Raw genomic sequence first — 26,594 nt, forward strand, 5'->3', positions numbered from 1 at the left:
CCAATTCTTTTATTTCACATATAAGAAAATTGAGGTCCAAAGAGATGATGTACCTTGCCCAAGTTCACAAAGTAAATAGTAGAGCCAGGACTAGATTCCAAATTCAGTGTCCTTTCCATCTCACCAGAGAGGTTCTTTTAGTAACAAAGTAGAGTTCAGAACCCAGCTTATTTTTCTCAGTTCATATATTTTTTATTTTTGTATTTTCAGTGCATTGAGTGCTGACCCAGGTTCAGGAAGACCTGAGTTCAAATGTGGCCTCAGACACTTGCTGGCAGTGTGACCCTGTGCAATTCACTTAACCAGTTTGCTTCAGTTTCCTCAGCTATAAAATGGGGATAATAATAGCACCTTCCTCCCAGGGTTGTTGTGAGGACCAAATTAAATATATTTGTAAGGCATTTAGCACAGTGTCTGGAACATAGTTTGAGCTTAATAAATGCTTGTTTGTGTCCTTTTCTAGTATATTCTTCAAAATTTGTATTTAATAAATATTTGTAGAATTCAGTTCCACTATAATGTAGGTCCCAAGGTAATACACTGACAAAGACACATATATCCATAAAACAAAATGCACTGAGAATGGAGATTTTCTAGTGGGGGTTCTTAACTTGGGGTCTGTGGACTTATTTTTGAATAATACTTTGTTTAATATGATTGGTTTACTTTGTAATTCATGCATTTAAAAAACATTACTTTGAGGAGTCCATGACATAGAAGAAGTTAAATCTTGTTCCAGAGTAAGTCAGAATTGCTCTCTATATCCAGAAATAAGGAAGTGAGGCACACTAAGACAATCATTTCAAGTGCTTTTATAATTACTTTATTCTATGTGCATATTCAAACAATGAATTCTAATAATCTTTCATAGACATTTTTCAGACTTTTTCATATGGTATTTATCATGATATTTCTTCATTTCCATGCTCTTTGGTCATTCAATATACAGTCTTCACAGTTATTCATCTTGGGGAAAATAGATTATTTCAGTCTTATGTTATTACCTCTAACATAAATCTTTGAGACGGCTAGTGGGAAAATCTTCATTCTATGTTGTAATGACTATAAAAAATACTCTGGGACAAACTGTGCAGTAATCTGCCAGGTTTTCTATTCTTTAATACACATCCATTGTTCTCAGACCTACTCGAGTATACTCTGCCTTCAACTTGCTCTCATTCCCCTGAGTGAAAAATCAAAGCTTTCTGAAACACTATCATGTGAGTCTATTTGCTGATACTAGAAGCAGAGGCAAATGAGGAGGATAAACTGATGAAATATTGTTCATTGTTTTAGTATGGAATTATAAAGGGTAGGTCATGTAGACTGCAGCATGATTCATGGAGCCAGGCAGAAGATTCAGGGGCCTCTGGTTTCTGTTACTTGGATAATTTGAGATAAGCATTTAATTTGTGCATTGAGTTAAAACCGTATCCTTTTATGACCCTTCCTCCTAGCACCTTGCTTTTATCTTTGCTGCCTTCTGAGCCTGACAGCAGAGCAGAAGAATGCCCTTTGTTGACTAGAAGGTGAGTTCCTTTATCAAAGCAAGGGCCATGTGGTTATGGCTGTAATAACTGGTAAAGGCTTAAAATTGGGAACTGTGGATCATAGGATTTAAGCTGGAAGGGACCTTAGAGATCATTTAATTTGCACCCCTCTTGCCATTTTACAATGAAAAAAAATGAAGCCCAAAGATGACTTTATCAAAGGGTTTGAATTGGGAATTCATTGCTCTTTCTACCAAGAATCACCCTGATTTAGCCTGATACTAATGCGCCACAGATTCCTTTCCCCATTTTATTTTGATGACTTGTATATATTATCAGCATAACTCTACATGCATTACTAGAATCTTTTCTGTGACTCAGTTTCCCTCATTTATAAAATAGAGTATAATATATCAAGTCAACAGATTATGAGGTACATCAAAGGTTACAAACATGCAGCCCATGGGCCACATGTGACCCACAATACTCCCAAGTGTGGCCTGAACCATAATAAAATGTAATTGGGAAATATTTAGCAAAATAAATAAAAATACATTAAAACATGAATAATGTAACATTTAAATAAGTCCACTGGGATCCTTACACACAGTATAGTGGCCCCTGTTTTTATTAGAGTTTGATACCACTTGGGTACATGATACACTAGAGACAAATGTTTCACAATTTGCAAGTAGGAGATTCTTATAAAAAATGTTCAACAACCTATCCCAAGCATTTAAACTGCCTAAATTAAATCTATTTGACCTGAACTATCATCTGTCATTATAGAATAGATATGTTCAAGTTCTCTAAAAAGTTAAATTAAACTTGGACATTTTTTGTTATTTTTAAAAAACAGTTTGTTGAATTTGAAGATTTATTCATGGTGGTAGATTCTTGTTTCCCCAATATAAATCAATAAATGTTTATATACATGAATGTTTTAACAAATGATCCCCATACTTAGGAACAGGCTATTCTATTTACTCTTTCAAGATAAACAACTTTTACTATTCAGTTAAAGCACCTGCTTTCAAATGTTTTGAACATTAAGCAAATAGTAAAAATTCTTATAATTTTCTCCATCTTTCTTTTCTCTCACCCCATACTTTTAAACTCCAAGACAATAATCTTGAAAATACAACTGTGACAGTTTATGTACATACATATAAATACTTTACCGACACACATAGACATTCAAGATGATTAATGGTATTTGGGGAAAAAAACCCAACAACAACATAGATACAGACAGCAGCAGAGATGTAGTCCCAGTGGGACAACACTCCCTCTAAATAAGGCCATATTTCTCAGAATAGGGGCTATTTTTTTACCTAATATACTGATACTTAAAACACTGAAGAAGCTTCTAAAAGACTTCAACAGTAGAAGAGTAGAGGAAGGATTGGATAATAAGTAGATAGGCATGATGTCACCTTTAAAAATAGCACTGTGTACTGAAAGACACCTGTTGAAAGTAACATCATTCTTTTAACATTCCACCTCCATCCTATTCCCCCCTTCCCCTTTTTTTGCTCTCTTGTACAATTACGTTTGATAAACTGGACTGGAACATGCACATAAATTAAGACGCTCACACAACCCAGACACTTGGAAATTACATAGACATAAGGCCCCTAACACTAATTGAGCAGCAACATGTTTTCTAAATAGCAGAAATATACCAACTTACTTAGAGAGATTCAAAAAATCATTATTAATAAATATGTAACTGCATTTGAGGGTTAGTTGGCAGTAAGTGCAAGCTATATCAAAATACTGGAAAATGAACAAGAGTAATATTTGGCCTCTCTAGTTTTTGAAATTCTACTTAATCTAGGTTTAGGTGGGTATTTGTCTTTTATCATTATTAGTGATAGATACCTATTCATTGCATTGGATTCTTGGAGAGGGCTATGAATGACTTCCAATTACATTTTTACATTATTCAAAATATAATTGAGGCCTATTCAGTAAGTACCTAAAATAGAAGAATACCTTTTCTGCATTAGATTTAGGTTTAATAGACCTCCTCTGTATATGCAGATATAGTTCGACCAATATAGATAAAGTATGGACATAGAGAATAATTTAAAATTCATTGTAATATAATTAAAGTCTATGTTTAACTTCAACTTCAGGATTAGAGTTTGCAATTATATACCATGTTAATTTAGGTATGATAAGTCAAAGAATCACAGAAGCATGAGCTTGTGATTTGCCTTATAGACATGTCATTTTCTAATGTAAACAGTTAAATTCAGTTTTGAATTGTGAGATTCATTGTCCCATGATCTTATAGTGAGATTGACTTGCTAGGGATCTGATTGTCATAATCCTCTCATATTTCTCTGATCACTAAAGATCCATGTGAAAGCCACACAAATAGGGCTGATAAGAACAAGGAGAACCTATGAAATTTCCTCATTTATAGAGATTTAGCTTATGTATCATGGATGTATGTGCCTTGAGGGGCACTTGGGAACAATGCTATCATAAAGGAATGGCTATTAAGCTGGTTCTAATAATCTCAGTACAGTAATAACAGTAGCTATAGGAGAGTAAGTCTTTGAGGATAGGCAACAAATACTACACCTGAGAATAAACACGTATTTCCAGTTGCCTCCATTGCCATGCACTGATATAATAATCAATCTCATCCCTTTCTAGCTGATGTTTTCATATTTGGCTTCCATATCACTGTAATCTTTGTCTTTTTTTTTAACAACTTTTAGTTTTGTAAAGAATTGAACCTCTCCATACTGGTAATACTGTATAACCAATTAGTTATGTTTTGAAATAGATGGAAGGCTCTTAGAACATAAACATTTTGATTTACAAAGTACAATAAAAAGAACAGCCCAAAGTAAACATTTCAAAAACTCTAAAAAAAAGCCTTTTTCCTCAATGACATTACTTTTGACTAAGAAAAATCAGGAGTGAACTTGTTTTTCTCTATATGCCTATATGAAACTAGTATTTTATTTCATTTTAAATATAATTTGCCAGTCATTGATGAGTGATATATTTATTTTGAAACTATTAAAATAAAAACTCAGGTAAGATATTAATTTGACCAACATCAAAGGGTTGCTTTCTTTTTTAGAATGTATTAATAAATTTGTTCATTTTCTTAGATAAGCTGATACTTATAGTACATTTGTAACAGACCAAGGCTTAATGAATCATAAACAATATGCATTGAAATGGATTTTTCTCTGGTATTTGGGGTCTTCACAAAACCAAATGAGTGTAATCATCAATTTTATGGTTTTTGGGGGGAGGGTAGTATTCTGCTATTTGGCAGCAAACTGCTTAGATTTGTGCCTTCTATGGATATAAGGTGCTTTTTCATTGACTAAAGACAATTTGCCACCACAGTTTTACCTAGAGAAAATGTAAGTGCTTCAGCAAGGGGATTATTCATTCTCCTTCTAGACCCTCAACCCCTATTAAATATAAAATTAAACATGAGACTCATCTAGGTCAATATCTGTCTCCCCCAGTTCAATATGAGTAAAACTGAACTGGCTTGTTAGTAGAGGATTCTCCATCCCATTTTCCTCACTGATATGAAGAATAGTGTCATCAGGCTGTAGTAAGCTTGTGGTCTCAAGGCCTGCAAAGTCTTCAGTGTCTGAAAGCTGGGTAGATGAGGGGCTATGTGCTGTAGCTTCTTGCGCTTCTTCGGCATCATCTTCCTTTTCCCTTTCTTTCTCTTCAGTTGGATGGGCCTTACTCTAGAACCAATATAACCAACAAGTTTGAGGCCTTCATAAAGCAGAGAAAATATTCTTTATAAGATCCTTTGGAGTGCTAAAATTCTGCATTTTAAGATTAGAGGCAGCTTGGTATAGTAGAAAGGTTATTGGGATGTGGAGTCAGAGAACATGGGTCGAAATCCTAGCTTTGCCATTTACTACACATGCGTGCACGCATGCACACGCACACGCACAACAACAACACACACACAACACACACCTCCATCTCACTTTGGGCAAATCGCTTAGCCTTTTTGTGTTTCAATTTCCTCATCTAAAAAATGAGAGATCTAGACTGGATGACCTTCCCACTCTAAGATTATGATCTCATGTGCCACAAAAGGGTTTCAGAAATAATTATTCTACCGCAGATACCCTTCTAGCTTCCTTAGAATATCATAGAAAAGAATATAATATTATATCTAACATTATCAAACCCTTTTATGAAATGCTTTCATAAAAACATCTCTTTGCTTTTCCCCTCTCTCTTGAAATTACTTTAACATTTATTTCTGTTTAGCTGTATACACATTATATTTTCTAGTAGAATGCAAGCTCCTTGAACTGTTTCATTTTAGTTTTTATATACATCCTCAATCCATAGTATGGTACTTAAATGCTTATTGAATTGAATAGACTGGAACTGCTTATTTTAAGCATAAAGCAGAAACTATAAAGGAACCTTTGATTTAAAGTTCACAAATACATTAATGTTTTCTTGATGAAATATTATCCAGCAAGTATTTTTGAGTGTATGTGTGTGTGTGTGCACCTGCACATGCACATACACACATTGATGTTTGAACCATCCATTTCAACAAAGGCAAGTGTGGACTGGTGAAAACTAGTTTCAGTGGGGCCCCAGTGGCCCAGGATGCATGTATATGTAAGCTAATTCTGTCCCCTTGATCTTACTGGATGGCACAGCTAGAGTTACGTTCCCTCTATCCCTGCACCTCATTCTTCACTTTTTATTTGGCAATTTAGAAAATACTCTCACTTCACTCATCTCAACAGTACTTCTGTAGATAATAGGTACTCTCCTATTGGTGTCATGCTGGCTCTTTGTCTAAAGTTCTAAAAATTTGAGCTCTGATAGGCTCCACACCAAGACCATTCCCTAGTGACATCTGTTCCCCTCCTCCCCTTCTGAGTAATAGTAAAGTTTTATCAAATTCTATCCCCGTTTGGCTCTGCTGCTCTTCATCTAAACTCTGCTGTACTACAGGAGTCATTTTCTCTGAAACATCTAATATTTCTACCCATTGCATCAAAAAGAATATCTAACATTTATGGCACTCTAAATATGGCAAAGTGCTTTACATATCTTATCTCATTTGATGTTCACAACAACCTATGAAACAAGTGCTATTATTATTAGGGCAGTTAGGTGGCACAATGGATAGAGTGCCATGCCTGGAGTCAGGAAGACCTGAATTAAAATTTAGTCTCAGACACTTAGTAGCTGTGCAACCCTGGGCAAGTCACTTAAACCCGTTTGCCTCAGTTTTCTCCTTTGTAAAATGATCTAGATAAGGAAATGGCAAACCTCTCTACTGTCTTTGCCAAAAAAATTCCAAATGAGGTCATGAAGAGTTGGACACAACTGAAACAACTAAACAAAACCAACAACAAAGTACTATTTTTATCCTCATTTTACAAATGTGGAAACTGCAGTTGAACTGGCAAACAACTAAGGTAGTATCCAAACTTAGTTCTTCCTGATTCTGGGCCCCCTGTCTATTCACCATGCCTCCTTGCAGTCTCAAAAGAACATCTTTGAATTGCATACAAAATGTCCTCTTTCAAAACCTATACTCAAAATATTTTCTCTCTGTAAAGTTAAGTATCTCATGTGAATTAACCAGTGATTTTAGCTTTATTAGTACTGTTCTCTCAATGGAGTTAATTGACTCAGACTTGATTATAAAGTAAAATTCAGGAAACCAAGGCATGTTTGAATGATATCTAAAGAACTATATAGGAGGGCGGCAGTCAGTCTCAAGTCGTCATGAGAGCCATTACCTGGCAGGGACTCTGGCCATGGAGATCAGCAGCTATGATGGCAGGGGAAGATGTGAGGACTGGTTTCTCCACTACTTCTGGCTTACCAGAATGACCAGGACTGCTCTTGTGGCAACACTGTTGCTGGGTGGTGGCAGGAAGGGTGTCTGCTGGGGAAGGTGCTGTCTCAGGCTGAGTTTCTGTGAAGGTCACTGATCGTTTCTGATCTGTTTCCGTGCAAGCAGAAAATGGGGGATGAATAGAAAAACACAATTGATATCTTTGGCTCTCATTTGTCTGAATTAAGTTCTCCCGCCTTTACTGGCATTGCTACTTTCTGTTAGTAAAAGTGAATGCTTTAATTTCATGGCTCTTCAATATAACAAAAACTATTCTAGTTATTATTTTCATAAAGTAAGGTCATTAAGGTATAGGCATTAAGCTAATCGTTATCCTTTACAATAACTGTGTAAACTTGACTTTAATTTATGAGCTAATTTTTTGGTCTTCAGTGTGGCAGACAGACACATATATGTAATACTTCAAGCATTTATGCCTTTTCGTATATTGTGTGTATGTGTATATGCACAATGTACCTGCCCTAGAAAAGGGTCTGCCTTATATTAATTTTTATATCCTCCCCCTAAAACAGACCTAAGCACTTAATATTTTAACAATTGAATCTTCTGTCTTTGCACTGGCTAACTTCAGTGCCTGGAATTCTCTCCCTCAGTGCTGCCTCTTGGAATCCCTGGTTTCTCCAACTACTTCAGCTCAAGTGCCTTCTACATAGATGCTTTCCTGATCCCCCTAGCTGCTCGTGTCCTCCCTCTCAAAACTACCCTGGATCCATTTTGTATATGTTCTGTAAATACTTACATTGGTACATGTTGTCTCCCTCCTTAGAATGTAAGCTCCTTGAGGGCAGGAACTGTCACTTTTTTCTTTGTATCTCCAGTGCTTAGCACAATGCCTGGCACATAGTAGGTGTTTAGTAAATATTTGCTTGCTTACTTGATTGAAAAGGTATCAGCCTTTTAAAAATAAACTCTCTTAACCAAATAGTATATTACTGTCAGGAGGTGGGAAGAAGAGGGTATGTGTATGGAGTCTTCCAACTCCTGGAAAATAATGGTGCCGATATGCACAGAGACTCTTCCTCCCATCTCCTTACACTAAGCAAAAGATAACCCTAAACTCTGTACCATCTTATAAAATCTAGGCACCCAGTCCCCTTACTAGATGTTATTATGTACCAACACTGTCATGTGAATGAATGTTGTCTTACCTGTTGGCTTTGTTTTAGGTTGTATGCTTCGACGAGTAGTTGAGAGCCGGGCTCCATGACGGCTTCGAGGTTCAGTCTGAGTCTTTTGACGAGACAGAAGAGGTCGTCTTAGCTAAAGGAGAGGAAATAGTGTAAAGTCTGGGGAGACTTGAGAAAATACATGGATTATATCTTGAATATGACCCTATATGTCCTTGGGTACTCACCTGCCTCAGGCCCCTCTTCCTTCCTAGTGGTTGCTGAATAAGAAGATTCTGTTGGCCAGGTTCACTCTGTATACTTGCCACCCTGTTAAGTATCAGCAGTATTAACAGAAACAAAGGAGAAATATAGAGAAGAAGTGACTCTGGTCAGTGTGATCACAAACCACTTCACTTCAGTGACATAGTCACTTCAAAGACAGCACTGTCTTTGAAGGCTAGGTGAGATAGGCATCCTTAGGTAGGGATTTCTAACTGTTTGAAGAGTTATGGAATTTGGCATAAAGCCCTGCACTTCAAAACTGCCAAAATTGAGATTCTTGGTTTTTAGCCCTTGATGATATCGCACCCCATACAAAAATAAACATCTATGTCACCCCCTGATTATGAAGCATACCATATACAGAAAGAGTATGAGATGGTATTTTGTAATCTCAGATTTTGGGAGGGATAGAAGAGGGAAACAACTCTCTCTGATATAATTGCCTAATTGTTTTTTTTTATTTCAATTTAAATAAAAATAAAATAAACAAATGTCAAACACAACAGACACAGGTTCCATTTAGGTGAAGGGTCATGACACATGAACAGGGTCTACATTCAATCCATGTTTGCAGCCTGAAGTCTCTTTGAGACTTGTGATTAAACATAGTCACAAGTAGGCACACCCAAACCCTTTAAAACTTTTTGATAAAATACGAAGTGATTTAATCGACATATTATTAGAGAGCTTTAAGACCCACTGAATGCACTGAAATTTAACATGCAGTTTATAATATTGAAAACTCATATTCTCTCTTCCCTTTAACTTATCTTACACTCTAATTGTTCTCATAGCATTACTCTTAAACATAAAAGAGAATTACTGGGGCAATGGATGTTTGTGTGATTGGATCAATGATTCACGAGGAAAGGGAAGGATGGTGTCTTCTCTAAACTTAGTACCTCTCTCTGTACCTAACACACTGCTCTGCACACAGTAGTTGCTTAATAAATGTTTGTTGAGTCAAATTGAATCCTTTATATTAAAAAAATGACTTGGCAGTGATCTTTCTTTGTGGATGACTGATTGACACACGAATGCCAGTTTTTCCTTAAGTTGCATGCACACAGAAGAGTACTTTTAATAAGAGGGAAAAATCTTATACCCTTGGAACACAACTTAATTCTGGGAATGAGGTTATCATTATTCATTTAATATTTAATATTTTTTACTGTGGCCTTAGAAAAGAATTGTCACCTAATGATAGTTCAGTTAACTATTTTATAGTGATTCATAATCAGAAGTGTCCAGGAAAGAGACAAAACTAACTTTTGCAGTTGTTTTCAGACCTGTGACATCACTGATAGGAAGCTAGTTAGCCCAGTGAGAAAATACCCTGGACCAGTGCAGGTTAGTTAATATATTGCAGCTTAGAATTTTAGAGAATTCTTTGGAGCATGGAAAAGAATTCCCTGGAGCATGGACTTGCCCAGGGTCACACAACTAGTTTGTGTCAGAGGCAGAATTAGATTGCCTCGCCACTTACTTTTCTTTTCTTTAAGGAAGTAGCCAAATGAAGGGGTGGGAGAAGGATAGAATAAAGGAGGAACAAACTGTAAGATGGCCAAAGTAGTATTTGGGGTCATGTAAAAAAGACTCATTGTCATACAGTGAGCAAAATCAATCATAAACATGTTCTGATATTCCAAATAAAACATGTCTTCCATGACCATATCAACCATCTTGCTTGATATGAATAACATTTCATCTAGAATAAAGCAGTAACTCCCTAGTGAGGCTAGTCTCAAAGTTTTCAAGTTAAGAACAAAGTTAATTTATATGGGGGGGCAGCCATCACTGAAATAAAATCCTGATGGAAAATATTTTGTCTGAGTACTAGCAAAGTGCAGAGAGGCTTATCACTAGTGCAAAGGCCACCAGGTGATGAATTGTGGAAGAATTGTGATCTACATTGGGAGAGGTAGTACTCACTATGGAGGTAATGAATTCTTGAAGTGCCACTAAAAAAGGATGCTATACAAATGTGAATTGTCACTAGTATTATCATTGGAATAAGCCGTATACTGGAATGTGAGAAAAATGTATGAAATAAAAGAAAAAATCCATTTCACATTGGGAGTGATAAATATCATTGTACAATGGTAGTGACACTATCAGAATTCCAAAATAAGGATCATAAACATACTACTTGCCTTTCAGAAGTATATACATTTATGATCATAGCAAGTATATATCAGAGTTGAAAATATTAGATAAGTCCTTGGAAACACACTCCTGACTGAGTAAGATAATAAGTGATTAATGATACTAAAGGATTGATGTGTATACTTGCACAGTTTGGACAGATAATAAATAGAGATTTAACATTGAATAAAGCCATTTGTGTAGAATGGAAAATAATACTATAAGTTTCTTCTTCAGGAGCTGAAATTAGTCTCACATCACAAGTAAAAAATGTTTTAAATGTAGGCATATCTCTATATCATAGAAATCTGTAATAACTTTGTAGAATTTGTAATATCTGCCTAGGAATATGTATAGAACCAGAAACGCCAAGCTAGTGAAGATCGAAGTGACTATACAAACTAGCTCCTGCCTATATTATGTCTTATATTTCTAAACCAATTTATCTTTAAGAAGTAAAAGAAAATAAATGTATTGAACTCAATTTTTTTGGCTATAAGAACTGCAGCAATCAAATGAATTTACTTCTTAATTCAAACAAGAAATGTCACATTTTTTATTTTAAGTTCTCAAGTTAAAATGCCCAAGTTCTGGCCATCTGCATAACTGAAATGTGGATCATTCATATACTTGCAACAAAAGTCCAGAATCTACATCATTACTGTCTCTATCATAAATCAGAAAAGTTTCTGTATTTGCACAGTCCCTAACACAAAGGATGCTTCAAAGAAGATCAGTCAACATTGATTTCCTTAGTGGACAGAAAACAAAACCCAAACCTGAAAACAAACAAACTTTCCCAGAACACTTGTCATCTAAAGCTCTGAATCATAGAAAGGAAAAATTTCTAATCTCTTCTGCCTTAATGTTTAAAGGAGAAATATTAACTTGTATGTACTAAAGTTAAAGCCCAATAGAATTTTCTAACCAAAGGCTTATAACACCTTTCAGAATTGCATTTAGAGAAGAATGTTCACTTGTATTTTTGAGGTACTAACAAATAACACAATTGCAGACTACATAATTAAAATATTATGGAAGTCAATAGAAGTGGAAATCCAGTTGAAGAAATTGTTGGATGACAGTGAATCAAACACCCTGGTCACCAAAAAAATAAATCTTACTCCATGTTTCCCCAAAAAGAAGAAATTACAGGGGAAGCATTTAATTGCAAAAGGAGCTAAAATAACTTAGAAGAATTTTGTTATGAATTTTTCTCTCCCAGCTGAATCATTCACTGTCTATATTATTCACTACTCTGCAAGAGACTATTCTAGCCAAACAGACACCCTCATGATAGTTTTACATAAAATTAAATCTAGACAAGAATATACATGAAAAATTGTTTCAGACTTCAGGAAGGTCATCAATTCAGTACAAAATTAGTTCCCAGAGACATACTGCAAACTGCTTCCCCTAACTTAAAGACCACATTTGACAGAAAAGAGGGATTATTAAGCAAACCACTGGGTGAGATCAATGCCAAAAACAAAAGCAAAAACAGTTTTTTTTAAAGCTGATGCTTTTCTTCTTCTTTTTTTTAGCCTCACAATTATAGGCTGAGTCTTGTGTACACACTCTCTAAACAGAGCAGAGCATTTTGTACATTGTTCATTCATTTTCAGTCATATTCAACTCTTCATGACCTCCCATTTGGAGTTTTCTTGACAAAGATAGTGCAGTGGTTTGCCATTTCCTTCTCCAGCTCATTTTATAGGTGAGAAAACTGAGGCAAACAGAGTTAAGTGAATTTCCCAGGGTCATACAACTAGTTAGTTTCTGAGGTCAGATCTGAACTCAGAAACAATGGAACTCATATTTGACTCCAGGCCCAGAGCCCTATCCACTACCTCACTGTGCATCCTGTACATAGGAAATGTTACATCTGAGGTGAGCTTTCCACAGTAACAAACTATGATGTCAGAGAAAATGGCCTGGGATATTCACAGAGAAGGGATGAAACAGGATCCTACTTTTCCCCATAAACAATGCTTCCTGTTTAATATTTATTGAGTACCCACAACGTACAAGATGTTGTAACTTAACCTACAATCATGGAATTTTGGTACTGGAGGGCTGATAACTTGATTGTTATTGCTATTAATTAGCTGTGGTTTCCTTTCATGACCTCTTATATTTTTGTAACAGCCTAAAGTTTTCAATGTCCCTTTACATACATGATCTTTTTAGATACTCAAAACAACCCTGGTTTGCAGGGAATTCACTTTTATAGATGATGGAAGCTGAAAATCCGAGAAGCCATTGTTGACTTACCCTAAATCACACAGCTGGTGAAGGCTAAAGTAAGGACTATAATCTAGGTCTTATTCCTTATCTCATCTCTTTCCACAGAACACTACCTCTCACATAACAATGATTTAGCTACAAAACATGTAGGCACATATTTCAAAAGGGATTTTTAGGCAATGATTTTCAGCTATTAAAAAGGAAATTATTTTTCCCTTTTTATCTTCCAGATACTTTGAAAAGTTGGGTGATCATAAGATTTCAGTCGTGTCCAATTCTTTGGGACTCCATTAGGGATTTTTTTGGCAAAGATACTGGAGTGGTTTGCCATTTCCTTCTCAACTCATTTTACAGATGAGGAAACTGAGGTAAGCAGGGTTAAGTAATTTGGGTCACACAGCTAGTATGTGTTTAAGGCTTGATTTGAACTCATGAAGATTAGTCTTCCTGATTCCAAGCCCAGTGCTCTATCTTCTGCACCATGTACTAAAAAGAAATATTTTTATTCTATCTTGGTCTTTCCTTGATATCTCATTAAACTTGAACAAATATTCTCCTTCCCAATTATTATATTTTAAATTACCCTTTCAGGAGGAAATATGTTCATTGACTAGACATTTCTTATTTTCATAATGTTCTACTTTGCATAAAAGACAATTTTAAGTCATTAAAGTACAAATAAACATCTATTCCCACATGTATTAATAGCACACTAGAATCCTGAAATATTGAAAGTGGAGGGAACTCAAAGATCAGTTGTCTAAGCCAACTCTGACATTTTGTAAATCAGGAAACAGGTCCCTGGAAGTTAAGTGATTTGTTCAAATAGCACAAAAAGTAGTAGAATTGGTCATAGAATCCAGGTCATCTGACAGAGGGCAGTGTTCTAGATCTGTGAGATCTGATAAAAAGAAAATTATCTGCAGGGAATTTTCCACACATTTCTTAAGAGATTACAAGCACAAATAATTATGTCATAAAACCCTCAAATAGATAAACTTGCAGTCTTAAAAAAAAAACCCAACACAAACTCAACTAACAGTGGCTACAGAGCCCTCAAAATCTCTGGCATTTTATTTTCCAAATAACTTTATTGTTGTTCAGTCATTTCAGATGTGTCGGACTGTTTGTGATCCTATTTAGGGATTTTCTTGGCAAAGACACTGGAGTAGTTTGCCATTTTCTTCTCCAGCTTATTTTAGAGATGAGGAACTAAGACAAACAGGGTGAAGGGACTTACCCAGGGTCATACAACTTGTGTCTGAGTCCAGATTTGAACTCATGAAAATAAGCCTTCCTGATTCCAGACCCAGTGCTCTATCAACTGTGCCACCTAGCTGCCCTAAAATGACTTATAAAAGAAATGTTATCTTAGTTTTTCTTTGCATTAAAAAGTCTTGGAAGAAAAATTTCCCCTGCCTATAAAATTTTCACTGTTATCATTCATATTTGCCAGTGCAATGTTTTGTTTCTTCTCTGAATCCAGCTATTTCTGTTGGTCCCTAATGAATATAGTACATATATTCAGTATTTTCTTATAAACAGTCATTTTCATGAACATCTAATCAAATTATAAGAGTTAATTAATTAATTAGTCATGCTGCTTAATAGTCTTCAGGCTCTGTAATCTGATATCTTTGGGAATGTCGCTCAGTTTCTTTTAGGTCTTGGACACAAGTTAATTAATGTTTATAAGACATGTGCCTTTGGGAATTTAAGATTTTGCACCTTGAGGGGATGATGGTAAGAACTTTTAATCAGAAACATGCTCTTCTGCCTAAACCCACCTCTATAAAATGCTAAAAACTTGGTGACATGGTAAACATTTATCTGTGTATAGCAAAAGTGGATATGTTGCTTCCAAGTAGAACATCACTGTGCTAACTTGGTTTACTTTCAGCAAATAAAATGTATTCCTGTTTTAAAGGTCAAGAGTTGAATCTGTAATTAGCTTCAAACCATGCATATACACAGAAGTGTAAATGGGTATAGTCAGACCATTCAACTCTCTATAACCAAGGTTAGTCCAGTTCTAAATCTTCTGACTGGTGGGCTTGTCTAAATTATTCTTGCCCAAGTGTAATCTTGGATATGTTTCCATCAGCAGTGGAGTCAGAGAAGACTGGATTGTGTTACTTAACTCTTTTAGAAAAATGCTCAAAGCTAACATACTCTCTTGACCTAAATCCCACCTCTCTCACTTTAAATGGCATAGTGCAGCTCTTGACCACTTAATTCCAGAGCAAATTTCACAGCATTTATTTCAGATGTATAATAGTAGGTCTAATGGAAATTTGATGTAATATATTGTACTCCCTCTAGGTCAGCAAAACTGTTTTAGACAGTGATTCACTTTGAATCCACCAAGGCTTTTTAAGGATATTTCAAGGGAGTTTTTAAGGAAGTTTATCTTGCTCAAACACAAATTTAAGTGTAAACAGATAAATTCTTTAAAAGCCAAGCTGACTATTTTCAACCCCACTATAGACTATCTGATTTCTTCAAATATTGTGCACAATTATACAAACCATCTTGAAACATTTCTGTTATTTCAATTATGTCAAATAAACCTTGAGCTTCTGCCAGTGGGAACAAGCCTTAGCTCTGCAGTTATTCCACATATGGTAAGAGACTGAACTTTTGAGCCTAGGGCTGTCAAACATAAATGAATGTCATGAATCTGGTCTAACAAAAAATTTAAAAACTCAAAACATCTGATGATGGAATGAATTTCCCATAATCGACATGAAAAAAAAATTGAAATCTGAACAAAACACCAAAAAACCGAATGACTGACAAAATTCTAAAAAGGGAAAGTTCACAGGAACAGCCTCTCAACATCTCCTCATCTTTACTGATAAAACAAGAGACACAGTTACATAACACTTGATAAAGGCAAGACTTAAAAGAGCAGATATTCACTTGAAATGGAATAAAGACACTAGTGATGGACAGGAAGCATTCCCCCACCTAATGAGGATCAGTTGAGAGGTATGACTATGAGAGTACAATGCTAGGAACCATTGATGTCATTTATCTGAGTGTTAAAGGTGCAGTCCATCCCTTCTTTACAATCTTTAGATGCATAGCATGGTTAACTGTATATTGTGCTGGAATCATATGATTTTTCTAATTCAGCCAAGGAGCATTCGTCTTCCTGATTTTACTGGACAATTGTCAGTTAGAGGAGTTGGATTAGTTCTGAGTCACAAATTCCATATATAAGTGCTATTTTGATAAGCTTCCTAGAGTAAGATACTAAAGAAACTCCATAAAATAAATTCAAAATGGGAGTTGATATATACATAAAATTATTATTCTTATAGTATTTTGTAAATTAGTTACGGATATTCACTAAAAATCTGTCACAATGTTTTAATAAAGGGTTTCTTGACTGGGGGGGACCTGTATTTAAATAAGTGAATGCATATTGATGTTGTTCCTAGAAGATTATTAATGAATGTCACTGTAGAAGGGAAAATATTTAGCAGGGAAAAATTTAACACCTGGTACATAAGACTGTTACACTGACTTAAGAATTGACCATAAAACTCTACAGAACTTTTCCTGGGCTAGTTTTTTTTTTTTAATAGTTTTGCCATCTATAGCTGAAAATCAAGGAAGGTTTGCTACACCTTTGACTTGCAGACTGGTGTATTCATGAACAACATGGGGAAAGGAATGGAAATAGAGGGAAGGAGGGGGTGAAGAAGAGACAGAGAGACAGGGAACAGTTAGTATCCCAGCACAGACACTGACAGACAGGTAGCATTGACACTGTACCTAGAGAGGCTGCCCTCAGCGGCCAGGCACTGGGAGTCATCGAGGACATTAGGTTCACTGCAGGAGGGGTAGGGAGATGAAGCATTTAGGGAAAGAAAATGCAAAAAAAGCATGCAATTGTTTGTTTTTTTAAAGGACTAAAAACAAAAACAAAAAGAAAAATCAACAGAACAAGGAAGGGAAAGGAGGACAGTCAACCACTTGGCCTTACGCTAGGTTCATCAGGACATGGCATCACAGGGTAAGGAAAACATTGTCTGCATACTAATTTAGAGGAGCAATCTATCAGTCAGGTGTTGGGACCTAGAGTGCTCCAAATCAATACAGGAGCTTTGAAATGCTTTCTAGGAGCAATCTATAGAAAATCAAAACTAATACTTATTTTTAAGCTATTTGGTTGAATTACTTGCAGCTTCATTGAAAATCATCCACCTTAGGATTTATTTTTTTTGTCCTTGGTAATTAGAATGAAAAAAAAAAACACTTACCATGAACTCCTAATACCAACTTTGAATTCTGATCATATATTTTAAACAAACAAACAAACAAACAAAAAACAAAAGCAGTATCAGATGCCTAAGTTAACACTACAATGAAGATGCAAGTAAATTGGAGGGAATTGACCTAGGAAATCCTTACAAATTCAAATCATCTTCTCCTTCCTCAACAATTAACATTGCATCTATTGTGATGATTGAAAGAGAAATGTCCACATGAGAAATCTGTCAGGTGGGCAGTAAGATCAACGAGCCTTGAGTTTACTTGGCTGCAAAGAGACCTCTTTGAGGACAGGGGTGGTGTCTTAAACTTTTCTTGTAGAACACAGTGCTGGGCACGTGGTAGGCACTCAGTAAATACTTGTTTGATTGTAACAAATTAAATTACCACAATTTAGGAAGTCTTGATGTGCTTCAAAGTTTGCACAAATGCACTAAAAAGACAGTATTTTAGGAAATGCTCTACCACTCCAAATGTAGGGGGAAAAAACGCAACCCTATTCTCCCATGAAATGAATCAAGTAGAAATGAATGAATATAGATATCTCCATCAGCCTCTCCAACTTCAGTCTGTCCAGATTGCAGTTTTGTTCATCCATCTGTTCAGATGGATGGCAATATAACATATCGCCTGCCCTCATTTTTCTCACTGGGTATAAACTCCTTACGGAAGATGAAGAAGGAAACATTTGCATTTGTTGAGGAGTGTTGGAAACTTTGTATTTTAAGTTTCTATAAAAATGTTTAGTGGAAATGGTTGGTACTAATTTTCTTTTTAAAACCTTTGTGCTTTAAGTGTTATTCTGAGGGCTGTCATCCCTCAGCTGTCATCCCATCAAACACACATTTATTGTGTGCTAAGCATAACTAATTGTTGGTGTTCAAAAAAGGAAATGCTAATAGAGTACTGGAACATCAGATTTGCCTTTTCCATTCACTCACAATTCATAATCAGTGCTCTGAGAAGCTCAGAAATCAGATTATTTTGGTCTTTTTATTTTTGGAGGGGGGAAGGCAGGGCAATTGGGGTTAAGTGACTTGCCCAAGGTCACACAGCTAGTAAGTGTTAAGTGTCTCAGGTCAAATTTGAACTCAGGTCCTCCAGACTCCTGCTCTATTCACTGCGCCACCTAGTTGCCCCCACAAATCAGATTTTTAAACACTTACTAAGGAAGCTGCAAAATGGAGACCACTAGTGCTTATCTCCCAAGGCTAATCCCCATATGGACAAGCCAAAGTCACATCCTTATTGTATGTGGAAAATGACAAGCAATATGGTTTACCCAATCAACTTTTGCCAGAGCTCTGATGATTAGTTACTAGTTCATAGATGATAGATCTTGAGATAGAAGGGACCCCTAGAGATCATCAGGTTTCACCCTCTAATTTTATAGATGTGGCTGGAGAGGTAACCTAACATGCCCCAGGTCCCCAGAAGCAGAGAGGGGCACTTTGACTCCAGATCCCTTCAGAATTCCTGCCATCACACCTTACTTCCTACTCTGTTTACATGAAATAATGAAATGTTACTTTCTTCAAAGAGTGTTCAATGTTAGATCTACTAGGATTTTTCCTTCAATTCTTTTTTAAGTAAAAATTTAAAAAATGTTAGGAAAACATTAAAATTAATTGTTGTTAGTCCTATTTTTTTAGAATAATATATTTTCTTTCAATGATAGTCATAATAACTTACTTTCATATAATGCTTTATAGGTATAGAATACTTTATAGATCCTATCTCATTTAAAAAACTAATTATTAATTTTCTCTTATTCTTGTTTGTATTCTGCTTTAAAAAATCTTCATTAACTTGGGCTTCATTTTATGAATTTAATTTCATCTTTTTTTGGTTAGCATTTATAGAGCACTTTATGCCTTGCAAAATACTTTACAAATATTATCTCACTTGATACTCACAAAACAAAACCCCGGGGAAGGAGGTTCTATTCTTATCCTCACTTTTCAAATGAGGAAAGTGAGGTAGACAGAGGTTACACCCAGGGTCACACAGCTAATAATTCTCTGAGGCCAAATTTGAACTTGGGTTTTCTTGACTCTAGGTCTAGCATTTTATTCATGGAGCCATTTCACAGGACTGTAGATTTGCAGATTTAGATCTCAAAGGGACCATACAGGTAGGTCACTTAAGTCCAACCTCCTCATTTTACAGTTGAGGTATCTTGAAGCCCAGAGAGGTGAAGTGATTTGCTTAGGATCACTCAGGTAATAGCTATCTAAGGCATGATCTGACCCTGATTTTCCTGACTTCAAGCCCAGTGTTCTAACCATGACTGTACCGTGCTACCTCTCATTGGCTTGGTAAAAGCTTCTACAACTTAAAAATATTTGATACCAAACTATGAGGAGTTTCATAATTATATTTAACTATTTTTTAAAAATCTGAATTACCATGTCTCCTGATTTCTATCTCATATATCTCTTCTCTCTCTCTCTCTCTCTGTCTCTCTCTCTCTCTCTCTGTCTCTCTCTCTGTCTCTCTCTCTGTCTCTCTCTGTCTCTCTCTCTCTCTCTCTCTCTCTCTCTGTCTCTCTCTCTCTCTCTCTCTGTCTCTCTCTCTCTCTCTGGCTGCCTGTCTTTCTATATCTATCTATCTCTCTATCTGTCTGTCCCTCTATCATTAATGCAAGGTGAGAGTTTAAGAGATGGAGAACAGAAAGTAATTAAGTACCCACTAGACCAATCCTTTAAAAGATTTTGCGAAATAGAGTATACTTTGATGTTAAAGGTAGTTAACTTTCTGCAGTAGACTTTTAAATTGTTCAGTTGTGCTAGTACTTTTACTGTTTTCACTCACACATATTATTGAAAGCATGGAAAAAAATGCTTTCCAGAAATGTTTTTCATCTGGGTCAGTGATTTCATCAATGTAGTCTTTGGTGTGAAAACTCCCACCACTGAGACAGATAGACCACTTATCTGCAGTTTATAGTCTTATAGAGTTTGTGACTTGAGGTCCTAAGAAATTAAATGACTTGCCCAGGGTTATACAGTCAGTAGGTGTCAGAGGTCAAATTGGAACCTTCTACCTACTGCAATCTATCATGTCAAATCTCACCTTGAAGAAAAGACTAAAAGAAATAGACAGAACCTTAAAGAGTATCTAGAATAATTCTCTTATTTTAAAGATGAGAAAACTGAAACCCAGAGAGCGTAGGTGATTTGTCCAAAGTCACAAATCTATTTAGCATCAAAATTCCTTTCTTATTTCATTTGCTACTAAAGACTGAACACAGGTGCCTACTAGAAAAGATACACTTGACCAAATTCATCATTCCAAGAAAATTCTCAGGCATTACACTTCTTATGATCCTTGATACTGAGGGATCACAGAGAGATGAGAGAGTGTCATTCACCAAGAAAGGAAGCCAAGTGTCTATAAGATACAAAATCATTTCAGGTGTAAGGGTAGGTGTTGACTGAGACAATCAGTAACACCTCTTAACTGATACTTTTGTCAGATCCAAGTGGGATGGAATGATAGATTGATTGCATCAATCAGAGTGGGGTAAGGAGATAACACTGGTTTAATTGACCCCACCCTTATACAGGAACAATACTCAGAGCAGAAAGTATGTCTCCATGTCTATTTAAAGTTAAATTTATAAAGCTTAGATAACCACTTTGCAAACTGATGCATGCTTGTTATGAAGAATCATAACTTTAAATTCTCCCTAAAATCATGATAGCAAAGGTAAAGCAAACATTAAATGAATCATTTTTAAAATTAGCATAACTTTAAATTAAGCTGGCTATAGATAACATACAGTAATAATGCTATACCTAAAGGGATTGTTGGCACTTAATATTGCTAGCACTGGAGTAGAGTTCTAATAAGGGAGACATATATATATATATATATATATATATATATATATATATATATATGAAACTGAAACTAAAGTGTCAAATATCTGCTAAATAGGTAGGTCTAAGATCCCAATGCACTCTCACCTTTTCATTTTTTTTTTCTGTACTAAGTAGATCAATCAATCAACAAGCATTTATTAAGCCCTTACTATGTGCCAGGCACTGCCCTAAGCACTAGGGATGCAGAGAAAAAAGTGAAAACAGTCCCTTCCCTCAAGGAGCTTACATCCTAACGAGGGAAATAACATGCACATATATAGGTATATACAAGATACATAAAGAATAGATACAAGTTAAAATGAAAGGGAAAGGCACTAGCAGCTGTGGGGTGGGAAGCTGAGCATTCCAGGCATGGGGGATAGCCAGTGTACAGGCACTGAGATGCATAAGACCTCTGAGTGTAGAGAGGATTGATATGTAAGAGGCTAGAAAGACAGGAAGGGGAGAAGTTGTGGAAAGCTTTAAATACCCAGCAGAGGAGTTTATCTTAAAAATTAATAGGGAACCATTTTAAGTTTTTGATGGGTGGGGGGCTATCATGGTCAGATCAAGTCTCAGAATTTCTACTTTAGGCTTAAAATAGGGAATACACAAAATAAAGGGCACTTTACCTCTGACTGGGCAGCATGCCCACCTCAGCCTGAGGTGCAGACATGCTGGAGACATGGCTTGAGAATCGTCGCCTTCCAATGGCGCTCATGAGGTAAGCTTCTTGTTCACTTACCACACTGGGCATGCTCACCGAGTCATCTAAAAAGGACACAGAAGGAAATGAGGTCAGAAGAAGTGGCAAAATGGGTATCAAAACTTGTATAGAAAACCTCAGAATCAAGAGCTCAGAAAATCAGAAAATGCTCAGTTACATTCCTGTTTAGTTCCTTCACCGTTCACTTGAAGGAGTCAGTCTCTTCACTGACAAATTAGTGAACAAAGTGAGCATTTATATAGCATTTTATGGTTTGCAAAGTGCTTTATAAATGTTATCTCATTTTATCCTTACAACAGTCCTAAGACTTAGGTGGTATTATCACCCCCATTTTACAGATGAAGAAACTGAGGCACAGAGAGGTTAAGTGATTTGTCCAGGGTACTAACAGCATCTGAGGTAGGATCTGACTCCAGGTCCAACACCCTATCCACTATGCCACCTAAAGCATTTTTTAAAAATCTCTACAGAAAGAGCCGATGATATTTCATTCTCCTTTCATCCCCATATGGCAAAATAACTCATGAATGAGCCTGTGTCAATTTCTTGCATGGTTTACATAATTTACCAACTAAAGAACCTTGAGATGAAAGAAAAGCTAAACTTGGACTATATTTTTGTAAGATATTTATAGGAATCCTTTATTGAAAAGAATTGTATTAGGCTATAGTTAACAGTTGTTTAACATTTTTAAATAGAGTTAATTTCCTTGGCATAATTTTGTTAAAACATTAGAAAACCAGGATTATTAATTGTGTCAAGCAACTCAAGAACTTTTAAAAATAATTTTTATAATTTTACTATAATTTCTCCTAACTGAACACATGAATTTTAAATATAAATGATCGTAAGCAGATATTATAATTTTCCTTTAAATTAAAATTTTCACTGTATTATCTCTACTATGTACAAATGCATTGTATAAATTAATATAGCTTGGTCCTTCTTTAATGAGCATATATTTAAAGATTTTCTAATATCTTGGAAAATGATTGTCCTTTTTGGAAGAAAAAACTATAGAAAAAAATTTTTAAGAGAAAAAAAATTCAAAGCCATAAAACACTTTTACCTTTGAAAAGGTTAATTTTTACCTAAACTTCATATATTTCTCTGCCAAAATAAGGTTGAAAAGCTGATTTGAAATTGGTATCATACATTAAAAATGCTACCAAACTGAAATTTGGACTGAGTCACCTCATTGCGCATGAATAAATTTCTCCCTGATTGTCAAGGAGTAAATATATTCAGATTTATTGTTATGAGGGGGAAAATGCTCCCAGACAAGTTTATTAGTCTGCCAAATTAGTACCTAAGAAAATTTCACAAATACTTTTCTTTACATTGGATATAGTTTGAATGGTCAAGGGATATCTGGAAATTATTAGAGTTATGAATTTATTGAGTGATGACTGTCTTTAAAGTGGCTTTTCTGGTTTGTGTTCAAATCAGAGAATGGGAAATGGTGTTTGTAAGTAGGCTGATGAGGTGGCAGTGTGGTTTAAGACATACCATGTTTCCCTGATAATAAGACCTATCCCAAAAATAAGCCCTCCCCTTACTGTGTAAGATTCCTCTAAAATAAGCCCTCCCCCGAAAATAAGCCCTATTGAGATTGCTACTGTAGTGAAGGTGATCCCCTGCGCTACACGCTACATTATGGTACCCTCTGTATGCACCGTTCCCCCCCCTTGGGTGAAATGAATGGATGCTGAGCTGCATCCAATCAGAGCTGCAGCAGTGAGCGCGTCATCCTGTTCTTCCCCAGTGATTTGCTTATTGAATAAAGGTACATTTTTTTGTTCACATTTACCTGTTTATTAAAATTGCTGTCAATGTTCATTAAAATAAGCCCTCCCCTGAAAATAAGCCCTCTGGTGTTTTCCTGTCCAAAAAAAAATAATAAGACAGTGTCTTATTATCGGGGAAACATGGTAGTTATCAAATACCAGACTAGTGACTGCAGGCAGTATACAATACCCTCAAGTGTGGCTAGAAACAGATTAAAATGAAATTGGGAAATACTTAGTAAAATAAATAAAAACACTAAAGAACATAGATAATAATAATATGTGGTTTTCAAATTGTTATGTGTTAATGTCCTTTTGTACATTGCAGTGACCCCCATTTCTGTTTGAGTTAGACACCCCTGGGTTGACCTGTCTTTCGAGAAGGAATTTCTTTTGTGATTGTAGCCCATCATGTTGTCACTTATTTACTAGAGTCCTCAGCACCTTTTCAAAGTGTGGGCCCTGGATCACTCAGAGGGTCCATAAGGTCAAAATTATTTTCATAACAATACTAAGATATTTTGGTTCCTAATACAGTAAAATATTGATAGACATTATCCATATAAACGAAATTTCTTGGGGGAGATTCCTCAATAATTTTTAAGAATGCAAGAGTGAAGATGGTGCAGTACAGGCAACAACCAAGCTGAACTCTCCCAATATTAACCTACAAACAACTTTAAAATAACTCTGCAAATCAAATTTTGGAGCAGCAGAGTAAACAAAAGGTCAGAGTGAGACATTTTTCCAAACTAAGACAGCTTAGGAGGTTGGCAGGAGAGGTCTGTGACACCCAGGTGGGGGTCATCCTTGAGTGAGGCAAGAGTATTAGCAGTGGACCTTGGAGGCAGCTATGACAGCTCTCAGCTCAGAGATAGTAAGGGGTCAGACAACTGGTCAGAAAGAGATTATAGGCGGCCCTTTGCTGGTACTGGGTGCAGCTGGCGTTGATTGGCAGTTCTATTGCCTACATGCAGTTCTGGGTCACAGTTCCAGGGCAGAGAGGAATACCATGTGATACATACAAGAGAGCAGGGGCCCTGGTTATAGTTCCAAGGTCAAGAGGAGACTAGCACTTGCAGCTAGAGGGAAGCAGTGGCCCTTCTTGGGTAAAGACCAAAATTTAGACCAAGACAGCAGTGACCACACCTTTCCCTGGATCATACCACCTTGGAAGTACCAAAAACTTGTAGACCCACATAACTATCTCTGAAAATAGCAGAACAAAAAAGACTGAAGCTTAGCATGTCTCCTCACCTCCAGGGGAGCAGAGCCCAACTTTAACATAAAATTCAAAGTCAAGAAATAGAGTGGAAAAATGAGCAAATCACAAAAAAGAGCTTGACCATAAAAAGTTACTACAGTGGCGGAGAAGACCAAGACATAAACTTAGAAAACAATATTGCGAAAATAGTGATAAGCAGAGCCTCAAAAAAAATGCTAATTGGACCCATGACCAACATGAACTCCTAGAAGAGTTGAAGAAAGAGATAAGAGATATAGGAAAAATTGGGGGGAAAATGAGAATGATGCAATAAAATTTTGAAAAGAGAATTAACAGCTTAGCACAAAAGGCATAAACAATACTGAAGAAAATAACATCTTAAAAAAACAGAATTAGCCTAATGGTAAAAAGAGGCACAAAAATTCATTGAAGAAAAGAATTCCTCAAAACACAGAGTTGACCAGATGAAAGAAGAGGGAGCTATAAAATCTCACTGAAGAAAACAATTCCTTAAAAATTTGAATTGGGCAGATGAAAGCTACTAACTCCATAAAACATTAAGAAACAATAAAACAAAGTCAAAAGAATAAAAAAAAGAAGGAAAAAGTGAAATAGCTCATTGCAAAAACAACTGACCTATAAAACAGATCAAGGAGTAATAATTTAAGAATTATTGAACTACCTGAGAGCCTAGAGATCACATTTCAAGAAGTTATCTAGGAAAACTGCCCTGTTATTTTAGATCTGGAGGGCAAAATAGAAATTGAAAAATCCATCAATCATTTCCTGAAAGAGATCCCAAAATGAAAATGCCTAGGATGGTTATAAGCCAAATCCCAGAGCTCCCAAGTCAAGAAGAAAATATTGCAAGCAATCAGGAAGAAACCATTCAAATATCTTGAAGCTATAGTCAGGATTGCATAAGATTTAGCAACTTCTACATCAAAGGAGTGGAAGGCTTGGAACATGTTATTCTGGAGAGCAGAGGAGCTAAGATTAAAACTAAAAATAACATTCAGCAAAACTGAGTATAATAATTTGGAGGAAAAGTAGATATTTAATGAAATAAAGGACTTTCAAGTATTCCTGATGAAAAGACCAGAACTGAATAGAAAATCTTATATTCAAACACAAGACTCAAGAGAAGCATAGAAAGGTAAACAAGGAGTAATCATAATAGACTCAAATGAAGTTAAACTATTTACATTCTTATATGGGAAGATGGTATATGTAACTCCTAAGAACTTTATGATTATTAGGGTAGTTAGAATTAGTTTACATAGACAGAGGACATGAGTGTGAGTTGATTATGTTGTAATCATTCCCCCCCCGCCCCAAATAATGAAAGGGCAAGAAAGAGGAATACCTTGGAAGAAGGGGGAAGGGAAAGATAAAATAGGGAAACTTTTTCTCACATGAAAGAGGCTTGTAAGGAAGAGCTCTTATAATGGAGGGGAAAGTGAAGGAGGGTTGGGGTTGGGGTGGGAAACAATGCTGTAACCTTACTCCTATCAGAATTAGTTCAGAGGG

General features: G+C 36.0%; 1 protein-coding gene and 1 long non-coding RNA gene across 4 annotated transcripts in view; one reads left to right on the forward strand and one right to left on the reverse strand.

Moving 5' to 3' along the window:
* Positions 1-26,594, forward strand: part of LOC138151682 (uncharacterized) — a 44,682-nt gene that overhangs the window by 12,056 nt on the left and 6,032 nt on the right. For 2 of the 3 annotated variants that reach the window (XR_011165889.1, XR_011165887.1), the window contains exons 3-4: positions 1,458-1,529; positions 8,562-9,789. This is a non-coding gene — a long non-coding RNA (uncharacterized lncRNA). Of the gene's footprint in view, positions 1-1,457; positions 1,530-8,561; positions 9,790-13,408; positions 13,547-26,594 lie in introns of those variants that run through there. The other variant, XR_011165888.1, reaches the window with a different exon arrangement.
* The window catches only part of UNC80 (unc-80 homolog, NALCN channel complex subunit), a 219,338-nt gene continuing 194,279 nt past the window's right edge, over positions 1,536-26,594 (reverse strand). The window contains exons 56-61 of the mRNA XM_069075228.1: positions 21,958-22,096; positions 16,962-17,018; positions 8,750-8,831; positions 8,544-8,655; positions 7,277-7,482; positions 1,536-5,230 (exon numbers count right to left, since the gene is read on the reverse strand). Coding sequence (XP_068931329.1) covers positions 4,955-5,230; positions 7,277-7,482; positions 8,544-8,655; positions 8,750-8,831; positions 16,962-17,018; positions 21,958-22,096 — 872 coding nt within the window. The 3' untranslated portion in view covers positions 1,536-4,954. The remainder of the gene's footprint in view (positions 5,231-7,276; positions 7,483-8,543; positions 8,656-8,749; positions 8,832-16,961; positions 17,019-21,957; positions 22,097-26,594) is intronic.

The sequence above is a fragment of the Petaurus breviceps genome, unplaced genomic scaffold, assembly GCF_028583685.1.
Source record: "Petaurus breviceps papuanus isolate PSGF00001 unplaced genomic scaffold, PetGlider_PUasm1.0 90903, whole genome shotgun sequence".
Taxonomy (NCBI): Eukaryota; Metazoa; Chordata; class Mammalia; order Diprotodontia; family Petauridae; genus Petaurus; species Petaurus breviceps.